The sequence below is a fragment of the Gopherus evgoodei genome, chromosome 2, assembly GCF_007399415.2.
Source record: "Gopherus evgoodei ecotype Sinaloan lineage chromosome 2, rGopEvg1_v1.p, whole genome shotgun sequence".
Taxonomy (NCBI): domain Eukaryota; kingdom Metazoa; phylum Chordata; order Testudines; family Testudinidae; genus Gopherus; species Gopherus evgoodei.
Window position 1 is genome coordinate 20,835,177 of NC_044323.1, and position 21,712 is coordinate 20,856,888.

Here is a 21,712-nt window from a genome sequence, read left to right on the forward strand (position 1 = left end):
CCCAGAACAATTAGTGTGACACTGAGGGCTTGTCTACATCAGAAAGTTGCAGCGCTGGTGAGGGAGTTACAGCACTGCAACTTAGGAGGTGTACACATCTGCAGGGCACCACCAGCGCTGCAACTCCCTGTTTGCAGCGCTGGCCGTACTCCCGTTTTGTCTCGGGTGTAGAGGATCCAGCGCTGGTGATCCAGCGCTGGTAATCAAGTATAGACACTTACCAGCGCTTTTCTTGACCTCCGTGGAATAAGCAGGTATCCCAGCATACCTGAGGAAGCCTCTGGTAATCAAGCTGGTCTCCTTCCCCGGCTTGCTCTCGCGTTCCCCGAACCCCGAGCAAGCAGGTCTCCTTCCCTGCGGTTTGCAGGGTGGTTCGGGGAACGCGAGAGCAAACCGCGGCGAAGCTGGTCTCCTTTCCCGGTTTGCTCTCTCGTTCCCCGAACCCCGAGCAAGCAGGTCTCCTTCCCTGCGGTTTGCAGGGTGGTTCGGGGAACGCGAGAGCAAACCGCAGCGAAGCTGGTCTCCTTTCCCGGTTTGCTCTCGCGTTCCCCGAACCCCCCTTGAAGCCGCCCAACAGCGCTGCAGTGTGGCCACATCTAACACCACTTGCAGCGCTGGTTGCTGTAAGTGTGGCCACTCTGCAGCGCTGGCCCTATACAGCTGTACTAATACAGCTGTAACAACCAGCGCTGCAAAATTTTAGATGTAGACATGGCCTGAGCCAGCAAAGGTTAAGCAACCAGCAGGCTTTAACAACCCTTCAGGACATATTAGAAGAGTACTGAAATGGTAAAACAGGGCCATTCCTTGTAGATAGGTTTCAGAGTAGCAGCCGCGTTAGTCTGTATCCACAAAAAGAACAGGAATACTTGTGACACCTTAGAGACTAACAATTGATTTGAGCGTAAGCTTTCATGGGCTACAGCCCACTTCATCGGATGCATGCAATGGAAAATACTGTAGGAATATACACACACACACAGAGAACATGAAACAATGGGTGTTACCATACACACTCGTCACCTTCAGACCCCAACTAAAACCTCTCAAGCACATTATCAAGGATCTACAACCTATCCTGACGGACAATTCATCACTCTCACAGATCTTGGGAGATAGGCCAGTCCCTGCTTACAGACAGCCACCCAACCTGAAGCAAAAATACTCACCAGCAACCACACACCACAGAACAAAAACACTAACGCAGGAACTTATCCTTGCAACAAAGCCCGTTGCCAACTCTGTCCACGTATCTATTCAGGGGACATCATCATAGGACCTAATCATATTAGCCACACTATCAGAGGTTCGTTCACCTGCACATCTACTAATGTGATATGTCATCATGTACCAGCAATGTCCCTCTGCTATGTACATTGGCCAAACCGGACAGTCTCTATGTAAATGAATAAATGGACACAAATCAGACGTCAACAATTACAACATTCAAAAACCAGCCGGAGAACACTTCAATCTCCTTGGTCACTTGATTACAGACCTAAAAGTCGCAATATTACAACAAAAAACCTTCAAAAACAGACTCCAACAAGAGACTCCTGAATTGGAATTAATTTGCAAAATGGACACCATTAAATTAGGTTTGAATAAGCCAGTTGCATTGAGATCCAGTAACAGCACATGCTGTATCTTAGCAGAGAAAAGATAGAATGTATAGAGGACATACGAAAGGTAATGGGAAGCCAAAAAATACCAGAAGGAGAGATGAGAAGGCAAAATATCTCAAAAAAGTGGGGGAAAAGAGAAGGAAATAAATAGAAAAATTAATTTTAGTATACTGGACTGGTAGCCAGAAGAACTCAGTAGTCTAAATTGATAACGCACTTTAAGTACTAATTTTTAAATTAATATTTACCACAATAATTATTATAAACATGGTTGCAGTTACTAGCATGGAAGATTTTAAAAAAAAATCTAAATATTGATAGATTTGGGAGGATTTTGCTACTATTGTCCATATTTATCATGGATTACTTACATGAAGCTGCATATAATGCACAAACTCTTCAACAGTGTCTGTAGATACAACTTGTAGAAATGCTTCACGTCTTGTCATGATTTGTTTTTACTAAGGTGCTTAATTCGTGAAGCTAGGAGAAAAGAGTCAAAGTTATCAAACAAAATATTTTTTCAATCAGTATATAGTGTAATTTCTTAGATGAAGAGCCATTATGGGTACAAGAGTAAGATTAATAAATTTCTCAACCAAGTCATACTCCATAAGAAACAGACCATGTCATTCATTACCCCAAAAAGTATGTTCAGATAGCTTTACTAGCTAATTTTCTGGTTAATAATGACATCAACCTTCAGAATCTGTACCAAAAATAACCACACGTTAATTTAGTAGAAAAGATTTTTTAAAGAAAGTTTAGAAGAAGTTGTTTTTTCTTTTAATGGGGATCATTATTTTTTCCACCAAACTCTCCTTTTAGCTAATAACTTGACATCCCAGACAGCAAAATTTACTTATACAAAGCCACAAACAGTGGCAGTTCAAGATTTTCTCGGTGCTGCCTCACCAAATTGTTTCAACCTTGACCTAAGGAGCATAACCTAGACCAGCAAGAGCTAAGTAGTGTCCAATTAACCCAGAGTTTATACTACAAGATATACCTACTAGTCCAGTTGCCTGCCTTTGGTAGGAATGCCTGGTTTCTAACAGCTTTATTGTTATGATGGGAGAGAAAACACCGTAGTCTAACTGTATCAAGCCTAGCTCTTGACTATACTTTTCACTAGTGTGTTACCCAAGGATCCCTTTGCTGAAGCCCTGCATTCATCTTTCATATCTACCTCTGATTACTCTTCTGGATAGAATTTATATTGAAATTGGAAAAGGTTCAGAAAAGGGTAACAAAAATGATTAAGGGTATAGAACATCTCTCTTATGAGAAGAGATTAATAAGACTGGGACTTTTAAGCCTGGAAAAGAGGGGAATAAGGGGGGGATATAATAGAAGTGTATAAAATCATGAGTGGTATATAGAAAGTAAATAAGGAAGTGTTATTTACTCCTTCTCATAATACAAGAATAAGGGGTCACCAAATGAAATTAATAGGCAGCAGTTTTAAAACACACACAAGAAAGTATTTTTTTCAGGCAATGCATTGTCAACCTCTGGAACTCCTTGCCAGAGGGTGCTGTTAAGTCCAATACTATAACGGGGTTCAAAAGGGAGCTAGATAGATTCATGAAAGATAGCCATTGATGGACCTATTAGCCAGGATGGGCAGGAATGGTGTCCCTAGCCTCTGTTTGCCAGAAGCTGGGATTGGGTGACAGGGCATGGATCAGTTGATGAAAACCAGTTTGTTCATTCTCTCTGGGGCACCTGCCATTGGCCACTGTCACCGGACAGGATACTGGGCTTGATGGACCTTTGGTCTGACCTAGTATGGTTGTTCTTATGTTAGTAAGCCTCAAATTTTTCAGGCACTGAAAATAATCAAAACCTTTGGATTAGCTGAGCAATTGATATTTGCTTCCAGCCTTAAAAACAAGGTAGAAAATTATTACTGATATTTATGATGTCACCAGTTCAAACGTTTGTTTTTACAAGATATATTTTTGAAGTTTTGGAGATTTTCTATAGAACTTACCCCAGCAGTAAAACAGTTCACTTTAAAAAGCCAAAATATTTGAGTGATACTGCAAGGGAGAAAATTTTAGATCTCCACAAAAATGTGAGATCTAAATGGGGGGAAGGAGCAGAGGAAAGTAGCTATGAATTTTGACAAAATTCCTCACATTTATATCAATTTACCGGCTCAGCTGGCTAGATCGCAGAAGTATTACATTATCCACTCCAGAGATGATATATATTAAATTCCATGGACATATCTGTACTACAAACTTTAGCTGATACAAGTTACATGGGTATACAGCTGTCAAAGTTCACATTTCTTTCATTTGTGTGTATACTTGGCTGCTTTAGTCAGCGCTGTACATACTGACCAGGAGTACATGAAATAATCAGTTTAATTCACCAACTACAGGTAATCCCTTTGTTAAAATGAAAAATCTTTTAGCTGTAAAAGTGAAACATGTTTTATAAAGGAAATGTTTGTAGCCAAAATATTTAATTTAAATGTTTTGTTTAATAACAATAAGTTTTATACACTGTTGCTGTGTTAAGATGATAATGGAACTTAAACATACTTGATACAAATCATGAACAAAAGTTAATAAATAAGCACTATAGCATTGACCATTTTCTAACACACCAAAGATATATCATTAATAAGAATCTGAAAATATTAAGCTATAGAATTGCTTAAATAAATGTATATTGTTACAGTGTATCCTCCTAAGCAACAAAGATCTACCAAATCTAGGATAAAAGCTCATGTAATTGTAAATCAACATGTTTTAATGCGTCTATCAACCAATGAGCACCTTTCCTTAGAAAATAACTGAAGTACAAATAGAAAAGTTGATTAAAAACAATTTAAACTGAGGCTTTCCACTTCATGGATTTAAATCATGATTTATATTGCTGATTTAAAATCAATTCACCCTGCAAAAGGCAGTGCAATATAAACTATAAACAAAAGTTAATGGAATGGAACTTTGAAATTGGAAAGGCAGCAAACGTTTGTCCATTTCAGTGCACCAGTGTAGTCTGTTGGAGCTACAATCATGGTTCTCGCAGGTCAATGTATGCGATATTTTGGTTTTCCTTGTTGTCCCCACACATGGGGTGGCAGGGGCTAAGGATACAGCCTGTGATGCCATGTGGAACATTGTAGGGGTGGGGATGTAAGGAGCTGCTACCATGGAGTTTTCCAAGGAGAGGGGCATCTGAGATTTTTGGACCTGTAGGTCAACCAGAATCTGCAGCATCTGCACCCATTATGCCATAGTCTCTCTCTCTCGCTCTCCTTTTTCTGCTGGAATTCTGGGCCTCTCCTCTTCACTCATTCCTTCTCCATGCCACTTGCAACAATGGCCCTCAAGGTCCTGGCCTGCAGGATCTCACTGCGCATGTCCTCCTTAGTCTTCTTCTTTCTCTTCCTCCTTGCGGTCAAGGCATTCTGAAGGTGTGGAGAATTTCACTATGGCAGCTGCTGACAGATGCATCATTGTATTTACAGTCATAACAGAAAGGGAAACATAAGTTTCAAAACTCCCTTCCCTTATTCCCATAAAAACTTTTCAGATGATATCTTATTGACATTTCAGCTTTGGAGCGCCTCTGTTCATTGCTACTCTCGAGCCCCAGCCAGCAGCAAGGGAAAAAGGGGAGGTGTGTGTGGGGGGGATTTCAGTTGCAAGAAACATTAATTTTTTGGTTCCTATTCTATTGGTATGAGTATAAGGCAGTGGTTCCCAAACTTTAACAACCTGTGAACTCCTTTCACTAAAATGTCAAGTCTCGCAAACCCCCTCCTAAAAATGAGTATTTCCAGAGATTTTCTCCTTCACTGCTTTTATAGTTTATACTCAGGTAATCGTGGAAATATAAATTTGTTTTTAATGACCTGCTTATTACACACTATATTATTTATCATTACAGTATTTTTATTACATTATGAAAATGGCAACATTCTTCCAAGATCTCACTTTTGTAGCTTGTATCAAGGCTCCTATGTTTCATCAAGGAGTATCAGATGTGAAACAGCATGAAGGTACTTAAGAAGCCAACTCAAAGAGTTCCTCCCAAACAAGCATTCAGATTTTGAGCAGTTCAGGCAAACAACAAAGCTTAAACTTGTTCTTCTTAATAATTAAAAAAAAACAATACTAGCTGCCTATTTAATTTTAAAAACAGCAAAAAATATCCACTACCCTTTCCATTTCTTATAAGGAGGCTTGAAGTTTAAAGCTCAGTGTGATATATATGCTTGCTTTGATCTGCTTAGCTCTTGGAAGTCCAGGGGCTCTGGGCTTCTGGCCCCAGGGTCCCTAGGGACAGCTCTGTCCACCATTAGGGAATTTTTTCCCCCGAGAACCCCCTGTAACATTTCACAAACCCTAGTTTGGGAGCCACTGGTATAGGGCAATGACATTGAATACTAGCAGTTTTCCACAGATGGTGATGGTTTTAGCTGGTATCTCACTCCTGAGGGTAACAAAGGCAGACAGCACAGCTGCTACTAGCATCCTGAAGCCACCCAGGCCCACATGTTGCTAACCTGTTTACTGCAAGGATGCCAGCCAAACGCATCACAGACCAAAGTGGGAAAGCATCCTACCCCAGAGGTAGAAATAAGGCAGCCATCCCTAGAAACCTTCAGGAGATGATTGCTGAGTTCTCCATGAAATTTTCATCAAGATCTTTCAGGATGATACAAGGGACGTCCCTATGTACATAGGCAAACTGTTTCCCCGCCAACCCAACAGGGGAATGAAAAGCAGTTGACAACTCTACCTGTTTGTTGTGCCACTACCTCAACACGTATGAGTAAAACAATGAGAAGTTGATACTTGTGTCTTCTTAACTTGGGGGTGGGCTGGGCATGATCTTTAAATTTAAACATTGCAAAGAAAAATGTACGTGCAGGCTTACCAGAGATCCCTTCCCCTGGCTCCTCCATGCTTGGCTGACAGGACTGGCTAGAATGTGGTGGAGTCTCCAACAGGTCCTTGCTGGAACTGCTCCCCCCCCCCCAAACTTCTCCTCACTGTTCACAGCAGAGATCTGTCTCAGGCTCCTCGCAGGTATCCAAATTGATCTGTGGGGTGTTGATGGGGTCTCCACCAAATATTGCATGCAGCTCATTGTAGAAGTGGCAGGGCTCTGGCTCAGCACCAGATTCATTGTTGTGCTCCCTGGCATTGTGGTATAACTGGTGTAGGTCCCTCGCTTTCACGTGGCACTGATGCTGATCCCTGTCATATCCCTGTGCAATCTGTCCATGAATGTCCATGTTTCCACAGCCGGTCTGTAGCTGTTCTTGCACAGCTGCTTTTCCCCACAAAGAGAATCCAATACCTCCTGTCTACTCCAGGCAGGAGCACATCTAGTACATGGAGCTGGCATGGTCAGTGTACGCAACAAGGATGAGCTGCTTGCTAGATGTGCTCTCCAAGCTAGGCAATCAGGAAAGGGCATTTCAAAGATACACTTGCAGGGAGGGGAGGGGATGTCTCCAGTCTCAGTGACCGTGGGCTGCAGAGTTTCTTCATGATCCTGAGCTGTGGAGTTCACAATTGTGACCAGACCAATCACTGTCGCAGGAAATGGGGCATTGTATTGGTGGACCATTAGAGTTAACACATGTCACGCAGTTTCCACATTAGCACTGCATCTACTTCAGTAGATCAACCACAGCTCCACACCACTCTGGGAAAGCGGTTTACTACATGGCCATAATGGAGCACTTGTTAGCCAGAGCCAAATTTGAGTGTGGACACATGCACAAACAGCTCAGTGCAAAAGTTTTAAGTGTAGACCAGGACTCTGTCAAGGAAATATTTGTGCCCTGTCCAAGAAAGATTCAACTGAGCCCTAAAGCTGAGCTAAAAATCTCTTCTAGCTCCTTTTTGAACTGGTTGTATTTTTCAAAATATTTTTGATTTGTCTTTGTGCAATTTACAGTAAGATGTTAAGCAATAAGAAGCAAGAAATACCCACACTAATGTCTTAAGTGAAACTTAAATCAGCAAGAGTATTTCTGTACCATCTAAGCTAGAATCCAGTAAAAACAAACAAAAGAGAGACTGAGGAGAATGGAGTGAACTGATTTTGTTTTAAGCATCTAGATAAAAGATTAATTTAACAAATATTTGAAATTTTGAACACAGAACTTCATCCTGTGGTTGCTAACAATCAGAACTAGTCTGAGTCTCACTTTTCTGCCAGATCTTATAAAAAAACAAAAGTTGGTAGGTCTGAGATATACTAAATACTGCCTCTATCACATGGCAAGAAAATTTAAACAAGAATCCAGCATTTAGTGGAGATGGTCATATGACTATAGACTCAGATACTGAGGGTAACATCCATAATTAGCTTTGCACACTCTGCTTATTTCTGAAGCTTATTAGATATTGTGACAAAATAAATAAATAATTTTGAAAGCTATAATAAGTTTGAAATGGGGTGTAGAGTCAAGTGTCAAAGTGCCTTTTCAGTAAGAAAAAAGGACACATTTCCCACTTCTCATGTCTACCTCTTTACACTGTAATTCTCCCTTTTACATAACTACCTACAAGATTCAGCTCTCTTCTACCACCATCAATAATGCTCATACTTGAGGTATTTGATTGCTATTAAGCATATTTACCTATCCATCCCACTTTATTCTCCTCTACATAATTCGCAAATATTTATTGCAAATTTTCCATCAACTTTGATGATTGAAACATCAAACTTTCTGATACAAAAAAAATTATCACTAGTTTATGGCATTTTTTAAGTAGCTCCTGTTATGTTTTTAATTTAGAAATAATAAGTGGGCTACAAAGGTGTAACAATGTATATACCAAGAGCCAGGCCACTTCTGCTAGCTGGAGCAGAGCCAGGGTGACCAGATGTCCCAATTTTATAGGGACAGTCCCGATATTCGGGGCTTTTTCTTACATGGGCACCCCAGACCCCCTGTCCCGATTTTTCATACTTGCTGTCTGGTCACTCTAGGCAGAGCAGTGACCAGGACACAGCCTGGCCTGCGCTGCCCCCAGGGGCACCTCTTCTCTGAGGCGCAGGAGCGGCGGGAGAGGGCTGGGAATACACACACCCGATGATTCGGATAGCGAACCGGCCTGGCGCCGCCACCTCGCTCCCGGGAAGCCAGCCCAGCATCCCCCTGCCTACAGCTCCGCACTCACACACAGCCGTGACAGAACCAACCTCCCCATGCCCAGGCGCCTCGGTCCTCCCCGACACTGACAGGGAGAGGCGGCGTCGTTCCTCACCCGGCCCCCAGTGCCAGCCCCGCACCCAGGAACCTCAGACTCACATCCCCCGAGCCGCTCGGCGCTCTCTCTCCGTTTCGAATTCTCCCGCGGCGCGGCGGCCGTTAACCGCCAACACCCTTTACGCAAATACGCAAGCGCCGCTACTCAGCCGTGCGTGAGGGGACGTGCCCGTCTCCTGTACGTCCACCCGCTCTACTCTGTCTGCGCCCAGCCCATAGGGGGCGGGGCGTGCCGCGCGGTGCGGCAGTTGACTGTGGAAGGCCAAGGCAGGAGCTGGTTGGTTAGGAGTTACCGCGTCCCAAGGTGGGACTCCCCTCCGGTTCTTGCGCCCGGTAGGCGGCCGCAGGGGTTGCTCCTCAGCAGGGCCCTTAGGTGGCGAATGTCTCTTTGGACACGAGCAGTTCCCCGTGTACCCCGCACCACGGCCGCCTAGAGGGGACGCAAGTGGGGCAATAAGCCCAGGGCCCCACAGGGGTCCCCACAAGAGGTTTTCGGGGCCCCTGGAACAGGGTCCTTCATTCACTCTGGGGGCCCTGGAAAACTCTTGCAGGGCCCAGGCCCCTGGAGCTTCTTCTGCTCCAGGTCTTCAGCAATTTGGCTGCGGGGTCCTGCCCCAGGACCTGCCGCCGAAGTGCCAGGTATTCAGTGGCAGGGGCCCCCCACCCCCAAAGACCCCAAGCCCCCTGAATCCTCTGGGCGGCCCTGTCCTGCGGCATAACCGCCCCCCCACACACACACAGCGGGTCATGGCCGGGGCGGGGGGGTGTACTCCCTTTGATGGCAGGAAGCTGCCTCTGAGGCAAAGGATCCCAGAGTTCAGGCGGCTGCTGCTGCCCAAGGCCAACCTGTCTGATTGCAGCATAGATGTTCCCTAAGAGCCCATCTCCCACTTCATGTCACTAGGATGCATTCAGGAAATGCTGTGGCCCGTGGAGCAGCAGCATCTGGGCTCCGGTGCTGGAGCTGAGACACAGGCAGTTTCATATCACTTGCAGAATGGGACAGGTCAGTGCCCTTATACATCAGCCACATTTGGGTTCTATAATCTGTAGAGGGGGCAGGCCTCACAAATCACAAGAATGGCTTCAAAATCATGAGATTTATTTTTTTTTATATAACACTTTTGGGGTTCTTTTAATTTACTTTTGATTTCATAGTCTGGTGCTGCCGGCCAAGGTGCACTTGCATCATGGCTTTAAGCTTTTTCTTCTGCAACCATGAGGCCTAGACACTTACTTTTTAAGAATAGCAGCTGCTGAGCTGTCTCTAGGAGTTGAGGCTTTAAGTGAAACAGTCAAATATCATGAGATAAAACGATGAGAGTTGGCACTTCTTGTAGTCTTTACACGATTGTCCTTTGCTTCCTGAAACACTGAGGGGCTTCCTTGCTGTACATCTTCTCCAGCTGAAGGTAGTGCAGCAATTGCTAGGGGTTGCCCCTGCCCCTGGAATTATTTTATAACCCAAGCCACAAAGAGGCAGTAGAGAACATGGTATGTCTGGAGAAGAATATTGCTGCAGCCATCACTGATGGATGTGCAGCCATCTCTCTAAAGAATACAGTCTCTTGGAAGGCCATACCACAGTGATTTGGTAGTTAATATATAAGACTATGAGATAGAAGGTTTTGGTTCTATTCATGGTCCTGGCACTTGTCTAGGCAAGTCCCATTTCTCTGTGTCTCAGGCCTGGAGTACACTATAAAGTTAGGTCAATGTCATCATTGGCAATCCCTCGATTCAAGGATGATCTCTACCACAGATTTACATATGGGTCCTGAGATGACTCAGGAGTCAGATCCTGGAACCACAGATCTGCCTGCAGTAGGTAGAGACATTTCGTGATGGGTCAGCTGCCTGCCTGGAGAAATTTCTTTCTCATTTCTGCTTCGAGGGCAAGGCATTTCTCCTCAAAGCGAGCTACTGCCTGAGGGAGATGTGGCACCACTGAGGTCAGTTGGTGGCTTGCTTTTCCCAGCTTGTGATGTCAACATCAGTTGTCTTGAGATAGGCTTTCAGTGTGTCTTTGTAGTGTTTCCTCTGACCACCAAGGATCTCTGACCATGGTCGAGCTGAGAGTAGAGGACTTGTTTTGGGGGGCCGAGAGTCTGGTATCCGCACACAATGTCCATCCCAGCTGAGTTGGTGCATGAGGATGCTGGTGACATTGGCTTCAGTGTCCTGAATGCTGGCATTAGTACAGCGATCTTTCCACTTGATGCGAAGGATCTTCCAGAGGGATCGTTGATGGTACCTCTCCAGACTCTTGAAGTGCTGTCCATAGGTCACCCAGGTTTCGCATCCATAAAGGAGTGTAGGAATAACAGTTGCCTTCTAGACCTGCATCTTGGTGTCCTGCCGTAGGTCACGGTCCGTGAAAATGTGTCAGAGCAATTTCCCAAAGGATGCACTTGCACACTGGGTCCTGTGCTGGATCTCACTGTCTATTTTTGCATTTTGAGAAAGTTGGCTACCAAGACAGCAGAAGTGCTCTCTTGACTGTCTCCAAAGTCTGTCCCTTGATGGTGATTAATGGCGAGTCATGTGCAAGGCCTAAGGCAGGCTGATGGAGCACTTTAGTCTTCTCAATATTGGGAAGACATAGGTCAATGTAAGCTGCCTTGAATCGACCTACTTGTGCATGTGTTTGCACTTAAATTTGTCTCCCATTGATGTAAGTGCCCCATTATGCTGACATAGTTACACCAGCTCCCTGAGCAGCATTGAGTCATGACTGATGTATGCAGGAGGTTGGTTGACATAGCACAAGCGTAGACACTGCATTTATCTGTGCTGATCCTAACAGTCCTCCAGCAGCTGTCCCACACTACCTGACACTGACTGGTTTGTTACAGTTGTTAACTCCACTGCCCATGTAAACCGGAAGCCCCCTCCTTTAAAACCCCTTAACATTTTTTAAATACCTTTTCTTGGTTGTCCAGCTTGGTGAACAGACCTATCTGCTCTCAGTTGTTGTGCACAACTGGCCAGCTGACTGTGAGGACTACACACTCCAGATGTGCTCCTGCCTGAAAGTAGACAGGAGATATTGGATCACCTGGGACTGGCGGGAGAAAAGGCTATACAGCCACAGCTCTGAACCAGCCATAGAAACCTTGACATCTATGGGCAGATTGCTCAGTGGATGCAGGAGAAGGGGTGCAAGAGGGACCAAGAGCAGTGCCACATGTAAGCCAAGGAACTGTGGCATGCATACCAGAAGGCCAACAACTGATCTGGTTTCAAGCTGCAGACCTGCTGCTTTTGCAAAGAGCTGCATGCCATACCTGGGAGAGATCCCACCATGATCCCACACACCACTGTGGGTACCTCTGAGGAACCCGAGTCATGTCCCTGCTGTAACAGTGAGGAGGAGGAAGTGGAGGAGGATTATGGGGGATAGGTGACAGGGGGTCCAGTTGTGCAGCAAATCAAGACCTATTTTTAACTCCACCACAGTCCAGCCCATCCCTGCAGTCAAGCACAGGCAAGGCCAATGCAGGGAAAGGAAGTTAGGTAAGTGCATAAATAAATTTTCCATTACAGTGATGGCACTCTCAATTTAGAATGACACAGCTATTGACTTTTCATTAATGTACTCTTACTACAAGTGGTATAGCAAAGATCAGTAGAGTTTCTCTGTGCTTTTCATTCCCCTTTAGAGTTAGACTGGGGGGAGCAATGACATGTGGAGTAGTTTATTTCTGTGCTTAGGGATGTCCCTTGAATCCTCCTGAGAGATCTCAATGAAACTTCCATGAAGGTACACTGCAATCCTCTCCTGAAGATTTCTAGGAATGGCAACCTTATTTCTTCCTCCATGGTAGGACTCTTTCCCACATCCATTGGCGATAACTTTAGCAGGCACCAATGCCATAAAGAGGCTAAGAGCATACAAGGCTGCGCAACTTTGGGACACCAGCAGCAGTTGTGCTCTCTCTGCCTTTATTACCGTCACAAATGAGATATCAGCTAAAACCACCACCACTTGTGGAAAATGGTTCCAATCTTCAGTGCCAGTGCCCTATATTCATAGTTGCAACTGAGCAATTCCCTTCTTGTTTCCCCTACCATGGAGAGTCATACCCACCCTGGCTTGAGCTGAGAGTTGCACCGGGCACAAGCACTCCAAAGCAGAAGTGTCAATAAGCATGTCTTGTTTAACACTTTAGGGGAGGAAGGAAAGGGGAAGAGGCATTATGAATTTTAAGTTTTGCTTTCTGTTCCTACTATACTGACAATGGTGTTTTGTTTCAGCCCTGAGGTACTCCCACTCCACACCAGCAGAATGACTGATCCAGATAAGGAGGAGGAAAAAGTGGATGTGGGAAGACATGTTTTGCGAGATCCTGCAAGCCAATGCTGTATTAGATCTTGAACGTAGGGCCTGGAAGGTGAGTATTACAGATTATATGAAGAATGAAAGAGCAGACGTGGAAAAGGTTTGAGTACTTATCTAGGCAGTGAAAGACCCAAGTTCAAGTCTGCTCCAGTGACTATTTATACAAAGTGGAACAGCTTCAATAGGAAAGACTCAGAATACCCTACACCAGACTAGTCGATGGCCTTGGGGTAGGGCGCTAACATCAGAATGGCCATACTGGGTCAAACCCATGGTCCATCTAGCCCATTATCCTGTCTTTCAACAGTGACCAATGCCAGATGCTTCGGAGGGAATGAACAGAACAGGCAGTCAAGTGAGCCACCCCATCATCCGCTCCCAGCTTCTCACAAACAGAGGGTAGGGACACTCAGTGAGCATGGGCTTGCACTGATAGCCATTGGTGAGCCTATCCTCCATGAACATATCTAGTTCTTTTTTGAACCCTGTTATAGTTTTGGCCTTCACAACGTCCCCTGGCAATGAGTTCCACGGGTTGACTGCATGTTGTGTGAAGAAGTACTTCCTTATGTTTGTTTTAAACCTTTTGTTTGTTTGCATTCTCCTGCAATGTGGGAGATGTAAATTCAAATCCCTTCTCCACATAAGGCAAAGCAGGGAACTAAACCCAAGTCTTCCACCCACATCCCAAGTGGTGCCTTAATCATTGGGTTAAAGGTGAAGAGAGGATGGCACAACCTCTTTTGCCTGTTTCGTCATTCCAGCCCAAAAGATCAACATGTTTCACTAATATGAAAATGAGACATTTCATTCTGATATTGCCAAAAACATTTTGATAGGTTGAAACTACTCTGCAAACTGCACAAATTCACTAATATTTTTGGGTAGACCCAAAACTGAATTTTTTGGCAAATAAACTATTAGCTAAAAAAAATCATCCTGCTCTAATTTTGAGATCTGTCAATCAGCCAGTTTAATTCATTTTATACATTCCCTGCTTATTCCATACGATGCAAGCTTTTCAATAAAATAAAAAAAATGTAATGTTATATTAAGTCAAACGCCTTGGAGAAATCCAAGTATACTATGCCAACATGGTGGCATTTATTAACCAGACTTATAATCTTGTCAAAAAGAAGTCAGCTGGTTTGTCTGACAAGATCTACCTTCCATGAAATCATGCTCCTTGGCCTTATTTTATTTGTTAATAAAGTCCCAATTTAACCATTACATTATCTTACCTGAGACTGATGTCAGGCTAACTTGTCTATTTTTCCTGATCATCCCTTTTACCCATTTAAAATATTGGAACTATGTTGGGAGTCCTCTGACTCTTTAGAATTTCCCCAGTTTTCCAAGATTTGTTGAAATCTAACATTAGGAGTTCAGAGAGCTCCTCAGCTAGTTCCTTTAAGACTCTTCGATGTAAGTTATCTAGATCTATTGATATTTAATTTTAGCAGATGTTGCTTCACATCTTCCTTTGTTACAGATGGTAAGCTATCTATTCCATCCACATCATATGGTATGGATATATCATCCTGCTTCCTTTCAAATGTCTGTTAAACATTTCTGCCTTTTCTGCATCACTATTTACAATTTTACTATCGCATGTAGCAATGGACCTATACTGACCAAGGGCAGTTTGTTGTTTTTGTTCCTAATATGATTAAAATTCCTTCTTATTGGGTGTAGCCGTATCGAGCATTGATATTTCACTTACCACTTCTCCTTCTTTCATTTTTTTAAATATTGTAACTGTATTCTTAAATTCTATAAAGGATTTAGTTTAAATGCAGAACAGAATGTTTATGATGTATAATTAATGCTATTCTGTTCTAAAAGTTTCTGAGATCATTTGAAAGTAGATAAGATGACTAAAAATGCTTTAAAAATATAAAATGTTTACATTCTTAAATCATGAACAGAATATATGTGTAGATTTGGAAATAATTAATTTGAAAAGAAGATAATGATATTGCATAGCACTTAATTCACTTGGGCATCAACAGGAGAATAAACAACATTACTTGTAATTTGAAAATTAAGATGGTAATTAGATACAAGAATTGATAGGCCAGCAAAGGTGATTAGTAGCCTAAAGGCCACTCTTCTTTTCCCACACCACCCAGCAGCACCAGTCTTCTCTCTTTGTCAGTATGTACTAACAACCCTGCTTTCAAGCACCATTAGAGTCCAGTGACCTGCCGCCATCACTAGCATCTCCCCTCCAGCCAAGCACACATCCACACAGAAAATATAACCAGCTTTACTCTTCTCAGGACAACTGTCTATCTCGCCTCGAACATACCAGCTGCAAGAGCAGCACAGCAATGTCTCAGCCATCTCTCCATCATCCATCTATAGGCAACCAGCAGGAATAGCTTGACAATCATCCTGAAAAAGCATCCTTGCACCACTGCCCCATTCCCACTCTTCAGCAGCCAGCTGGAGTTGTCCCCCTCCCAGCCCCCCCTCCCCAAAATAGGTCAACAAAAAAAATGGGGGTGCAGGGTGGGGAGTGTCTGCTGCTAAATAGGGAAGAAGGTTCAGGTCAGGGAAGTCTCTGGGACCATGGATCGGATTTTTAAAGAAGTTAGGTGCTCAACTGAGTGCACAAAAATTTTCAACAGTTTGACTAATTTGTGTGAACAATTATGGAGGCAAAAGTAAGAGTAAATAAATCAGTCTGCAAATTTGACTTTTAAATTATTCTGTATACACTAATGTATATTCCTTTTTAATATTTTTAACATCTTAGACTGAACTCATGGATTTGCTTAACATGTCTCTTTTTGGATTGTACTAGAACTGAATGCATCATTAATACCTTGATTAGTCTTGTAATTAGTTGCTATATTATTCCTCTGGCCACTGTTCATTTAACCTGGCAGATATCCATTTAACAAGTTCATTAAAACATAGTTTTGCTTGTAATTTGTATTAGTGTTGCATAGAAACCACAGGAGACTTTAAAAAATATTATTGTAATTGAGTTTACACAGAAATAATAACAGACTGAATAATATCAAAAGATTGTTTTGAAGTGACACTTAGGAAAACCAGTGATATGGAATAGGATTTTGTCATTTTTAGAAGAATCACTTTTTGTACAGTAAATTAGTACTGAGCCAATCACCCCATTCTCACTTTCTCCAACCTTCCGTCTTTCAAGAGCTATCAAATTGTATGCTTCTTTTCTGATATAGCTGTTCAAAATAATCAATATCCTCTGATATTAATATCACATTTATTTTCCTGTCACATCTAGTTAAGGCAATAGCAAAAAATGCCTCCACCCCCACATAGTTGCTAAACAACCGAAAATACAGATTTCCTTTTGTGCTATTGCTTCATAGAGCAGTCCTTTCTTTTTCCTGGTTGGTGGCCTGCGTAAGAGATCCCTGTTACAAACATCTGAACCATCAAGCAGTTCAGAAGGCCTGAAGCAGTTCATTTTAATTATCACAGAATCATAGGACTGGAAGTGATCACGAGAGGTCATCTAGTCCAATCCTTTGCACTCACGGTAGGACTAAGTATTATCTAGACCATTCCTGACAGGCATTTGTCTAACCTGCTCTTAAAAATCTCCAATGATGGAGATTCCACAACCTCCCAGGGCAGTTTTTTCCAGTGCTTAACCACCCTGACAGTTAGGAAGTTTTTCCTAATGTGCAACCTAAACCTCCCTTGCTGTTATTTAAGCCCATTGCTTCTTGTCCTATCCTCAATGGGAAAGAAGAAAAAATTTTCTTCCTACTTCTTGTAAATACATTTTATGTAAGATTCAACATCATTATAGTTATAAAAAATAAGCACAACATTCCTTGAATGTCAAAATGCTTATTTTACAGTGTGACAGATTACACCTGCGTTCACACCCTACACACCACTGTAATAATGTGTCATTACTTATACTCACTTAAAATCTCTCTTGTTGTAGTTAATAAACTTGTTTTACTGTTTTATGTAATTGTGTGTTTAAGTTGGAGTGTCTGGGTATTCTGTTTAAAATAATTAGCTGGCATATAATTTACTTAAAGGAATAAGAGACTTAATACTATATGTTTATACTGTTCAGGAGAGGGCTGGGCTGCACATGACATACATTTCTGGGGAAAGAGCCAGGACTGGGACTGGGAGTGTGTTGGGGTCACCCTACATCATAACCGAGGCTGGCAAGAGCCAAGGTCTGATTGGCTGGCTGCAGCACACACAGACATGGTTAGGAGTGATTTACATGCTGGAGGCTGTGAGCAGTCTAGGTTGGAGGCTACAGTAGCAAGGCATTGCAAAGCGTACCCAGGTTACAGTGCAGGGGTGACACAGCTACTCATTAGTCTGGATTATGCCCTGGTATGTCACAGACAACTAGAATCTTTGCTTCTGGCATATTTACAGTGTTACATTACAACTTTATTTTCTATACAGTGATTTCTGATGGGATTATGCTACACATATCATTTCACATATCCATAGTTACCCCTATTTCTTTCTGTTTGAAATATGAAATACATTGCTGCAATTAGAGCATTAGGCACAAACTCTCCTAGTTCGCAGAGGTAGATTTTTAGCATTTTCACTTGTAAGATATGTGTATTGCAGTTTTAATGTTTCCAGCATCACACACTGATAAAAAAGCTGGAGCATGTTGGGTGGAGTCTTGCACCACTCCAGCTTCCCAAAGCTCTCCAGTGTGCAGTGGGGAAGTGTGCCCACTGTGCCATCTTATATGAGGGTGCAGCTTGAGCTACTCTCTGTAGCTGGTGTGGTGGTGCCATGGCACCTCTTCCTTGTTTCACTTGCCAAACTTCCTCAGGTAGGTTACAACCCAGGGAACACTAACAAGTGACAGTCCTTGTGCTCGAGAGATTCTAAGTCCATATACAAGGAAATCTCCCATTTAATACAAAAGTCAGAACTGGACCCTGTTAATTTTATTAAAGTAAAGTATATCCTCAATGTGCACAAAGGATGCAGAAACTGTTCTGACTGGCCACTCCCCTGAGTAGCCCTCGCTGCTTCCCACCCTATGGAACTTCACTGGTGCCAAAGTATACCTCATAGCCAAGTATTCTCAAAGTATACCTCACAGTCACACTAGGGTACATTTCAGGCATAAAGAACTAAATTTAACTTGTTGCCATTGTTACTGATGGCAACTCTCCTTCCTCACAGGCAGAGTTACAAGTCACAGTAATTTTACTCCAGTGCAAAATACTGCAAAAAACAAAAGGGGGCTTTGCAAGTTAATGTGAAATTATTACAAATAGCATTTATCATAAAATGAAACAATATTTGCCTGGTTAAATTATTAATTTAATTATGCTGTAAATATAATCCTGTGCAAATGTCTCATATTTAAAAAATCTTAATGAGATTCTCTAAGCACTGGGTAGCTTTTAGTGTCACTATGGCTAGAGCAAGCATTTTACAAAGAACATGTAAAGTACTGAATATCTTCCAGGGGCACTATTCAGTGGAGAGGAAACTTGTAACTCTAGCCTGCAAACAATGTTATTTTTGAACGTGTAAAAGACAACATAAATGCACACCCATATTTAGATTCACTTAAGTTCATATTAAAGATTAACATAATGTGAAATATATTTTAATGCATTTATAGGGAAATATTATAAATAGTGTAGAGTATGCCCTAAATGCTGAAATTAAAATATACTAGTTGACAAATCCAGTTGTACAAAGCCATTGCTTGTTTCATTTTGAGTATAGCTTGTTGTGCATAACATAAAATTAACTTTAGCCTTTAAAAATCAAGAATCAGCTCAGGTTACAGTGAATCTTATCTGGAATCAATAAGTAGGGAGAGACCTCAGTGGGATTTGAGTCCTACCCCCCAAATCTTTTTATGCTCTAAATGGTGGAGTAAGGAGTAATGTTTATGTAAAAGAAAACAGACAGTATTGTTATTAGTTTGTTTTATAGTAGCACCTAGAGGCCTTATTGTACTAGATACTGAACAACTATATATGACACACAGTTCTTTGGAACAGGGACACAATGGACAAATGAGAGGGGAAACAGATATACAAATAGAGTGATCAGAAAGATGGTTGATACACGTTTCATGATTTATTGTGTGTTTGGGGAAGGTGGGTTATTCATATGAAAGGAGATGGGACTGTGATAACGAAGATTTAATTATGCTGAATGAATAGAATTTAAAGCTGGGAACTGAGACAAACTAGCTAGAGATGTCTGTCTGACTGGACCAATGGTTACACTTGTAAATTTAACTATTTTAGTTTAATTGTAGCCTTCTGGTTAATGTTAATTTTCCTGGTCTACTGACTGAACAGCCTTTGGGTCCAAGAGATGCCCAGTGAAAACAGGATTAAACAAATGTTTACAGCTCATGCTTCTAGAAAAAAAACTAATCTACTGTTAGGTAAAATAATATATCCAATCTTGTTTTTTCCACTTTTTAAAAATTAGTCTCCTAATTTAGTTATTGTTACACCATGACCATACTTCAGTACTAAATGGCACTGTGAACTAGGGCCTCATCCTGTAAGTGCTTATTATTCATTATTATCAAGTAGCAAATATTTATATTATAGAATAGTCTAAAGGCCCCCATCGGAATTGGGGCCCCATTGTACTGGGTACAATACAACCGTAGAAAAGAGGCAGTGTCTGCCTCAGAGCTACTCAGGTGAGTAACTTTCCACTTCTCTCTGTACCCATGACTGATCTTAATTTTTTGCACATTACAACCTAATTTAGTGCACTCAGAGCCTTATGCTTCCGTCCCGAGGAGCAGTATATTGTCAGTTCTTTTATAGATGAGGTAATTGAGGTACAAAGGGGCTGACTTGTCCAAGGTCACATAGGAAGTTTCCTTGGAATAGAATCTTCATTTCTGCTGTGGAAATCCTATCAATCTTATCAATCAAATCATAGTACTTCTGATGCCAAGTGGCTTCAAATCCCCATGCCTCAGGTAACCTTATCTGGAAAATGATACACACTTTTGTAAAGCATTTTGAGATCTACAAAGGCAATGCATTAAGACAGTATAAGGGATTATTATTAACCTAATTATCAAATTATTTCAAGAAGCTTGTGTTAGTTGAGCTTTAGAGCAAAGGGGTCAGGGCATGGGGGGGATGGAGAACCTACCACTGTGTTGATTTTGCCTTGTGCCACATTTAGTTATGTCTAGTTATACCCAGTGAATGGTCTAGTTATTACGTAGTTCTTCCCTGAGTGCAGGGGACTGGACTAGATGATGTCTCAAGGTCCCTTCCAGTCCTGCACTTCTATGTGGCCACGTCCCGTATCGGCGGGTTAAAATCGATTGCTCGGGGATCGATATATCGTGTCTAATCTAGACGCGATATATCGATCCCCGAGCGCGCTTAAATCGATTCCGGAACTCCATCAACCCCAACGGAGTTCCAGAATCAACACGGAGAGCCGCGAACATCGATCCCGCGCGGTGTGGACGGGTGAGTAATCCGATCTTAGATATTCGACTTCAGCTACCTTATTCACGTAGCTGAAGTTGCGTATCTAAGATCGATTTCCTCCCCTAGTGTGGACCAGCCCTGTGGGAGGCAGAGAGGACGAGGAAGAAAAGACTGCAGTAGGCTCCAAGCTACTCCCTGGCCACTCGCTCTATCTGCCCAGTGCCCGGTCTGGCTATTCAGACTGGATCCTAGACTGAAGATTTTAACCTTAGTAATTACTAGGTAAACTGTAGAGCAGCGTCTTCTCATTTTCGTATAGTACAGCAACACCCAATCAATACTGCTTTCCAAATGTTTCAGTGTCTATTGGTTACATTAGCCATCCAAAAAGTCTACAACTACAGCAGAGATATTTATGACCTCGGATATTTCTCAACAGGTCTACAGCACCTTCTAGTGGAATGTAAGTGTCATCATTAGAGAAGGGAAAACACTGGAGAACATTAAGCTAACCATTTACCCATGAATAAAAAATTTGAGTCTGAAGACAAGAAAGTCAAAACAAAAATTATAATGCATAATAAATGTATGTAAAGCAAAATATTAAGAAATGATTATTTTGAAAGTCTAGATCCTTGTCTTTCCACAACCTTTTCAATAATCTTAACTAGAAAAGGGAAATGAGATTCAATGTGACAATTGTTCTCTTAGAACAACAGTATCTTAAACCCCCATGCAATTATATTCTTATTCATAAAATTCCTTTAAGCATGTTATAATCCTCATACCTATAAATAAGGTATTTTACATGCTATTTGATTAACACATTGATCTGTGTAATTTTGCCTATGCTTTGCATGAAAAGTATTAATATAATTGCAGTCCCATCAGACATCCAGGACCATTTTTTCAGAAGTGACGTGTATGAATGACAAATTCTTGGGACAAGCATGACATTTCCATTTTGATTGATGCAGCTGGCATAGTTTACATTTATCAAACTGGGTTTTGTGCTGAACTTTATGATGTAGGTTATGCTCAGTGGTAATCA

At 42.1% G+C, this 21,712-nt stretch overlaps 1 protein-coding gene across 1 annotated transcript in view; it reads right to left on the bottom strand.

The window, feature by feature from the left end:
• The window catches only part of NCAPG2 (non-SMC condensin II complex subunit G2), a 156,654-nt gene extending 147,605 nt beyond the window's left edge, over window positions 1-9,049 (bottom strand). The window contains exons 1-2 of the mRNA XM_030550109.1: window positions 8,926-9,049; window positions 1,997-2,108 (exon numbers count right to left, since the gene is read on the bottom strand). Of these exons, the coding sequence (XP_030405969.1) occupies window positions 1,997-2,074 (78 nt within the window). The 5' untranslated portion in view covers window positions 2,075-2,108; window positions 8,926-9,049. The remainder of the gene's footprint in view (window positions 1-1,996; window positions 2,109-8,925) is intronic.
• Between the last annotated feature and the right edge of the window lie 12,663 nt (window positions 9,050-21,712).